The sequence below is a fragment of the Folsomia candida genome, unplaced genomic scaffold (assembly GCF_002217175.1).
Source record: "Folsomia candida strain VU population unplaced genomic scaffold, ASM221717v1 Fcan01_Sc016, whole genome shotgun sequence".
NCBI lineage: Eukaryota > Metazoa > Arthropoda > Collembola > Entomobryomorpha > Isotomidae > Folsomia > Folsomia candida.
In genome coordinates this window covers 2,238,573-2,247,132 of record NW_019091208.1, presented here as the reverse complement: position 1 = coordinate 2,247,132, position 8,560 = coordinate 2,238,573, and the positions used below count along the sequence as shown (strand labels likewise).

General features: G+C 35.8%; 1 protein-coding gene across 3 annotated transcripts; it reads right to left on the bottom strand.

The window, feature by feature from the left end:
• Nucleotides 1–3,992: 3,992 nt before the first annotated feature.
• On the bottom strand, nucleotides 3,993–8,155 carry LOC118437852. 3 transcript variants are annotated; one of them, XM_035857241.1, is made up of 5 exons: nucleotides 7,992–8,155; nucleotides 7,846–7,931; nucleotides 7,583–7,658; nucleotides 7,291–7,383; nucleotides 3,993–7,154 (listed from the first exon to the last, which is right to left on the bottom strand). In XM_035857241.1, exon 5 carries the CDS (start codon nucleotides 6,283–6,285, stop codon nucleotides 5,044–5,046), a length of 1,242 nt encoding a protein of 413 aa, XP_035713134.1. In that variant the 5' UTR covers nucleotides 6,286–7,154; nucleotides 7,291–7,383; nucleotides 7,583–7,658; nucleotides 7,846–7,931; nucleotides 7,992–8,155; the 3' UTR covers nucleotides 3,993–5,043. The 3 variants fall into 3 exon arrangements, with proteins under 3 accessions (XP_035713134.1, XP_035713133.1, XP_035713132.1); XM_035857240.1 differs by having other exon boundaries at nucleotides 7,846–8,155; XM_035857239.1 differs by having other exon boundaries at nucleotides 7,583–7,931.
• Nucleotides 8,156–8,560: the final 405 nt, after the last annotated feature.

Sequence of the window (8,560 nt, the reverse complement as noted above, 5' to 3'; positions counted from 1 at the left end):
TGCAGGTTTACATGTTCACATTCATTGATTTAATGATCTATGAATAACTATTTTTTGAACATGTAACAGGTAGCCTGTCAGTTCGTCTGTATCAAGATGCACGGGGAAATCCCGATGCCGGGATTGCTCGTTTTTCCCCTGATGATGTTGGACTGTGCTGTCGTCAACGGATTCGTGTTCACCTTGGCCTCCAGAGTGAATACGACGTCGACTGAAATGCTGAAAATGCAGGAAAGGCATAGCATTCAATTCGGTGGGAGGCGATCCGTGCTGGCGCGGGAGATCAGGTCCTGTGGTGTTTTGAAGATAAAATTCGGGTCGAACTATGTCGACAAGGGAACCCCATTGGTAATCCAGGATTTCTGTGTGAATCAAACCTTGAACTTGCTTCTAATCGATGAAGGCCATTAGGGGGGTCTGAATTCATAGTCTTGTTTTTCCCCAAGATTTTAAATTTAGTGCTTGAAGTAACTGCATTTTTCTGGATCATTCCTTTTGTCAGTTAAAAAAGTAAGCAAGCAGGTATGCATGTATGCGAGAGAGAATAAATCAGAGCATAGTCTTTGTCAAGTATTTAATTAAATTGAAATAATTAAATAGAGTAATTTATTATTGCTCGATTAGAGTTTTTATACTGTTTCATTTGCTCCAGATAAGTATTTTTTTACATCGACCCAATCTTTTTTAAGACGTAGAACCTTTCTAGCTGGTAATTAGTTAGGTCTTACAATAAGGGGGTCTGTTTAATTGGAAATTTTACCTTAAGGGTTAAAATTCTAATCTTCCGATAATTTGTAATTATTAATAAATAACGATGAAATTACTTTTGTTGCAATTGATAAAATTTTATTACATTCGTACTTATCAGCTCTGACTTACAGATTACACACATGAATGCGAGTTTTTAAATTAGCATTCATTCAACTAAATAATGACCTAAAAAAGTGGGGATATGTAGTATGTGAAACATTCAGATACATGCAATGTGCACGAATTATTTTCCTCATCACATTTTATTCTTAATCTGAAAATAAATTACGTTAGTTATTTTGTTCTACTTTAATTAACACTTGTTGACTGAAAGACTTTAATTCATCTATGCCAAAAGCGCGGTTATAGTGAACATAGCAATATTCGCAATAATCGAGATTTTAGTGGATTTCTCCAATTTGTGGAATCTATAATCAAACAAACCCGCATAAAATGTGAACGGTCGTAGCGCACTGATTTGCCTTCTTATTAACTTCCTTCGATTGGAGGGCTTGCCATCCTCGATTTGTGGAAGATAGGCTGGTAGGAGTTTTAAATTTAGAATGATCCCGGTCGACCCTTCTAACATGTAGATGAAGGGGGTTAGGAGGATTTGAAGGATGCACACACTACAAAAGTCGAGGTAGGGAAAAATCCAATAGATTGCTCCTGGAGTTACGGTGTACGCAGAGATGGACAGGTACGAGGCGATAATAGTAGTTCCCATTAACGATGCTATGAACGAACTCATGGCGCAATCGGACAGCCCCTGCTGACATCGAAGGTAAAGATTTACCATGGCGTATGTAAGTCGGGTCAACTTGAAGGAGAGCTTTCCCCGTGTCAGGTGGTTTATGACTGTAAACATGAAGTCGACTGTCCCGTACACCAAGACGTACGCTAAAGCAGCCATCCACGTAAAATCAAAGATGCAGGTTGTGGTTATTATAAACCTTGCGGCGAAAATCTTAATCGAATGATTTTGCAAGATGTGACTTGGTAAGAACGCTTTAGAAACGAAGTAGAACGGATCCAATTCGAAGCAAGTTCCGAAAAACGATAAAAGAACGGAGAAGAAAGGGCAAGATAACATGACTAGCACGTTCACATCGGTAAAAAGCTCCAACATCTTGTGTTTTTTTCGGGGACGTTTTGGACTCTGTAAGAGAAACGTTCTAGAGAATCCTGAACATTGTATAATAATTCTGAAGTAGCCCACATAAAAATAGGTTTCAACAGTACCTAAATGACATACCTTTCTTCAGTATATTTTCAATCAGGCATATATTATCCCACGTTGTCACCCCTACTTGCCCATAGATTAGAAGCAGCAATCCGCACCCGCACCCTCCAACGGCTCCAAGCATCCCGAATAATATCTGCACCACTAAAATATGCGTTGTGACATTAGTCACCTTCACGAAGATCTCTCTCAGGCATATTATCCCGCAACAGAAGATAACTGTCAGGCAGAAATACCAAAAGAGTAATTCTCTGTGACTTAGTCGGTATATGAACTTTTTCTTTTGTACATCCCAACGAAGCGGGAGATTTCCGAACCTCTGAAATACTGCGGCATACGAGTTCAGGGCGTAAATACATGATTTGGTAGGCATTACGGGAAACAAAATGTTGTGTTTAACTGTGTAACGCAACCTAAAATCTCACTATGTCGTAGGTTCCCAATTTGAATACGGGTATGAACAGAGGGACACAATCATGTTTTATTTTCACGGGAAAGATACAACTATATTAGAAACAGTAATAAACTCAATAAGGGACAATAAATTATTTTAAAAGTCAACCCACAATGTCCGTCTCAACTAATTTAAAAAAAAAAGTAATAAACTCATTGGAAAAACATTTATATCGCAAATAGAACAAGGACTGCTTAGGATATTTGATTTTTCTTGCTGTTTATAACAACAGGAAAGAATTAAGCACAACCTCGACCATTTGGCCAGTTTATCGAATTGTATTATATACCACAATCATTAAAAATTAAGAAGGAGAGCTGACAAGCTTTGCAAAGCCAGATTCTGATGCCAGTTATATAGTTGGATATGTTGTGCTGATAAGAGAGTAGAACAAATGAAAGCGAGTTGTTTAAGGTCCAATGTGCGCCCTGTAAGGCCACACCCTTTCAGCGGATTGGAGAACAAGCAACCACCTCGTGAAAATTCAAATTAATCTTGAATTTTACATATTTTCTTTGGTATGTTAGATTTGCGTTATCATGTTCGACATCAATTTTGTTCATGTTTTTTTGGCCAAGGGTATTTCTCTGTAGTTCTTGGCATTCCTATAAAAAACCCAGACCCAGAGCGTTTACCCTGGTTTTATGGGTATTCCGGGTATGTTGTCGGAGTTCTGGTGGCAAAACCGTCAATTCGGCATGTATTACGTTACGGAAACAATCTACTTTTTCAACAATTTCGCAACAAAACTGCATACGTATGAAATCAATTTTAATGACTAATTAATTCATAGAATTTTATACAACTCAATGCTATAAAATATTTAGTGTCCGTTTTATTAAGTTTGAAAACCCCGACCATCCGGAGAATGGAAGGGTATTGCCGATACTTGTACATCAAAACACACGAACCCGGGTACTATTATTCTTATGCTAAAATATTATCATAACATTTCCAAGAGGCATCAAGATCTGGCATTGCAAAAATAGTCGATTCTCCAAGAGATAATTTAAATACATGTCGAGAAATATATTCTTGGTTTACGTATTTAGCAATTTCGTTGCGCTCAAAAACTGAAGGCAAAGGACGAAGTTTATTAAATTTGCTAAACAGGATGTGGCTGAGAAGAAAAACAATTATTCTATGTGCGGCGGACGTTATTTATTTGAACTTGGCATATGTATGTAGATATGTGTAAATATGCTTTGCGGTATTGAATTCAGATGAATCACTAAATCCTGGACTAGAGGATTTTAGCAATCAAAGAATTATGTATCAATATGCTTAAGTATATCCAGTGTACTATATTCTAAATCAATGCATTGACGACACGTGGAAAAATTCAAGCAGTAGGTAAACAACACAGCGAAACATGGGGAACATTGTTTTATTTTAATTTAGAAACTATTTAAAAATGAAAAATGTTAATTTTGAACATTGTTTAATGCTAATTTTTAAAATGAATAACGTTAAAAAACAAAACTGTGTGTATTAATGCATCCCTTTCTGAAGACAGTGAATAAATTTTGTGCACTTCAGGGAAGATGAGCTTTAGTAATATGCACAGGTGCATTATTAGTTCTTTAGTTTCCAAAAATAACACTTGTACAAGCACAATAATACTTTGCTTATTTTATAAAGTAGATATTATGTAGATATTTACTAATTTAAAAGACAATAATAACCTCCAAATGATTAACATAGCTGTCATATTTTACTTTGAACAAGTGCAATTAGAGTTTGTTTTGCTAACTGAGACATTTATTAATTCTGTTCAGATATCTGTGAATTCTAGGAATAATGGGTACCTTCACATGCTTTACGAATTTGTCGTATTTTACTTTTAGGTAGTAATAAATACCACTTCTACACTCGACGATAATGCATACAACCCCAGAAATCAAACATATTCCACACAGAGCCAATACCTCTCTTACAGATTTCATAGAAACAGGGTCCGATTCGTGGAATGTAACTTGCTCTCTCCCACTTGACATGGCCTTGCGGAAACATCTTTTGTAGTTTTTGTTATCCCTTTTATATACGAATTCTAAAGGCGTATACAATTCACTCATTTTATACCACCTAGCAATTAAACCGGAGCTCGACAATTGTACAAATCCCCTCTGAAATATTGGGACAAGAAAGCTTTTACCCCCCACGGTAAAAGATATTTCAGTAAAGGGCGTTGTTCCATCTTTGGCGTAGATAAGTTTCCGCCAACCACTCAATTTTATATATGAAGTAAACTCGTTTAGAATTACCTTCTCGTCCACAATTCCCCATGCTTTGTTACCATCAAATCCAAGCGACAAGTTCTGAAGTAGTGGAGGATTTGATTTTCCAATATTACCAAAAACTTTTGCCATCACGTCAAAATAACTAATTCCTTCGAAGGAGACAACTCTGGAATTCAGTTTTTCCAATAGCTTGACGAAACTTTCCTTTTCCTTGTATAACTCGATGTATTCTGGTATGCGAATAGTTTTTAATATGGACAGTCCAGATTGATAGGCGCTGGATAATGTAATAATTGGAATATCTGAATCAACAAGAGTTGTAAATTTATCGGGAAGTATGGGTGGCATTACTGCACTTAAAAAGAGTAAATTGATCCTACATATAAATTATCCATAGTTAGGTAGCGTCCACCCAAAAACCAGACCGTGAGTATGGGTACTGCAACCCATTTCTTATTGTGGAACATTAAAAAACTGTCTCCATTCACCTGTCCCATTAGAATCGAGGCGATATTTAAAAAATCAATGATGAACCTGAAAACTTTATGTCTCCCAGTGTCAGTAACTACAATAATTAACGTAATAATTACACAAGCAATTATTAAAATTGCCCAAACCGTTGTATTGAAAGGCGACAGCAATCCCTGTATCCCAGTTAGAGCAGTGGGAAACGGGGCAACAAATATAAATTGTATATTTGACCATCCCATTTGGTAACTGGAGTAGAAGTCTCGCACTATCAAATCAATTAATGTCTGGTGAAGAATAGCGTTAGAATGAAAATCATAGTAATAACCAGACTGATGCAGAGATATGTCCACCAGGGTGAAGTTATGCTTCACAGAAAGCGAAGAAATTGCACAAATATCAAAATCAGTTGTCATTTTGGGCTGAAAATTTGTCATATCGCATTGGCTATACTGGTAAATCCAAAGGAGAGGAACAGCCACCATATTTTTGTGAAGATTGTTATTTAAGGAAAACCAGATTGACTTAATTTTTCTAAGAGGGTAATCCATCTTGCTAATTTCCATTATTTGTTCCCACTCACAAGTTATACAAGGGATATATATTTTGCCTGGTTGATTGTAACTGAATAAAAATAGACTCGCAATTCCGTGACAGGTATGGTATGAATCGTAATTCGATGGATTTGTAGGTTGATGCGTATGGAGGAAGATGTACGAGGGATTTAAATACAACATGGTCGAGTATTGCATGTCAAAGAAAATGGAGAAGATTTCTGTATTTGTTAGTTTTTCTGTACTTCCAATATTAAGGAATATCAATGGTACTCGCCTTGAAGCTGAGTGTGGTCCATGGATTGATCTGTGGTTGCCTATAATATCCATGTAGGAGTCGTTACGTTCAAACGAATTATGAACAATAGGCGAGTAAGGATTTGAACAGAGTAATTCATGGAAATATGGTATATTGTGATGTATATCTAGTGAAGAAAGGTCAAACTGATAAGTTAGAAAAATTATGTGACAGTTTTGGAACATATTGGGTACGGTCCAAACACTGCGTGATAGAGGAACGACTAATGCAAAGAGAATTAAATAGATTAATAGTATTTGTGTTATTTTTGTAATCATGATTGGGGATAAGGCATAAATATGTACGACAATTCACACTCACTTACAAATTTGATATGATTCCTGCCAATGCCAACTAAGGATATGTATGTAGATGTTGAAAATTTTGCTTGAAGTTAAATCCTTGTTTATCGTAGTGTTGCCTGGCAACTAAAATCAATTTGTGGCGCAAATATGTGATTTTAAATCGTCTTTTATACTTTAAATATTAGACTTAAAAGGGAAGCCTCCATGGTGCCCGTCGTTATCTTCGTATCCACCATGTTTATTCCGTATCTGTTAGGACGACTGATGAAAGATTGGTTAATATTTCTGTGTAAAATTCACATTTGGCACCAAGGTGTGGCAATACATTCGCCAAATTGGAATGTTTTAAATTTTAAAACGACCATAATAGCCTGGACGGATTATCAAAATTTTTGACTACAAATATTTATCGGTAACGAAAGTGAAAAGATATGTCCCGCCTAATCAGTGAAAGTAAAGGAAGCCAAGAGCGAATGGGGGAATAGCCCGAATTAAATAAAATTCGAAACATTAAATGTCTAATGGTTATCCAGGCATGTATAACCACTCCCAGATAACCGCCGTCAGACGACCACAGAAGATAACTACCATAAGACATTTAATGTTTTAAATATAATTTATTTCGAACTTTCGCGCCATTCGAACCTTGATTTTCTTTACTTTCACTTCCGTCCCGGACAGACATTTCCTGCGTATAATATAGATTAAAATTGCCAATTAAACTTAAACCTTCATGACTGTAATTTATTCGCCTTATGTTCCTCAGGATTTTTTTCAGTATACCGCCTCCCTCCCCCCACGCAAAAGTCAAACTACCGCCCACCACGTCGACGTTGTGAAATCTATAAAGGAACACAAAATAAATGTGAGGCAACTTTTCTCCTTTGATGGAACTTGACATAAAAATTACAAACTATTTTTCTTGTCGATGCATATAAACTTTTTTCTATAGATGAGCAAATTCAGAAATTTACTTACCTTTAAAAGGGTTTATAAGATGTGATCTGTGAATGGAAATTTGTACAGAATAAGTTGGTGAAAGGCGCCCTAATTTTCTCCTCTACTTTTTATCTGTAATTATATGTGCGTACAAATTATCAGGAACTTAAAAAGTAAGTAGATATAAATACATACGTTATCAAGAAAATAATCGGGATTTATTACTAGATATGTATTAATTTTTTACACAAAAATATATACGTTTAAATGAAATGTACTTCAGATATGCTTGAAATTTACCTTAAATATCTAAATTTACTTTGCCACGTACCAATTTCATTCTCCAGGCAGAATGCCAGGTTGCCTTCCTCGTCTTAATTAATCAGGCTTGTTCCCAAACTTGTAAACTAATTTTTTTTCCAATCAGTATTTCTTGTTTTTAAAATCTGTAAGTCTACCCTCCACTATCATTACCAAAACCTCTCAGTTCTCGGTTTTCACAATATTCTTCAATTATAAATTTGATTTTACGTTTTACTCGCATTTTTGCCAACACTATGTTTTCACGTGTTTCTGAAAGAATGTATTATTTACCTTGAAATATCAATAATGTTGAACCTTTTGGTGGAGGGCAAAAAAATAACGTCTATCCATCCACCCATCCCAATGGATGTGACGTCCTCGATAAATAAATATTTTCCTGATTATCCGCAATTAGTTAATTTATTAATGTATTTTACCATTCAAGCATGCACTCCCCTTTCTTCTCCAAAACTAACCCTCTCCCATACACTCCACGCAGTAAATAAAACGTAATAATTAAAAATTGGAACTCCTACTGTGAACATTTTTATACCTAGTAATTAAGCATTCTTATTATTAGTTATTATGTATATACTTGTACCCCATTACATATACGCTCCTTTATGGGCCCGAGTGGCCCCAAAAAACGATTAATAAATTTATTCATTCATTCATTGATAAATAAATATTTCCATGCAATAAATATTTTCTCCTTCACTAATCCTTACACCGATCGCTTTTGTACTATACGGAAAACTGATTGTATGTATATTGGCACACATTTTATCATGGAATACACAAGCTTCGCTAGCATATTAAATACCCAATAATTTCCAGCATCGCAGCTTTATGTTGGCCAGTGCCGGCGGAAGCTGTGGGGATATCTTGAAACATTACCATTCGAAGATATGGGATCCCGGGTGAAAATCGTATGTCGAATTTGACATAATTCTACACAAGTGGCCGGAACAATGGTTTGTGCAGAAAAAGTATGAACTATTTTGCA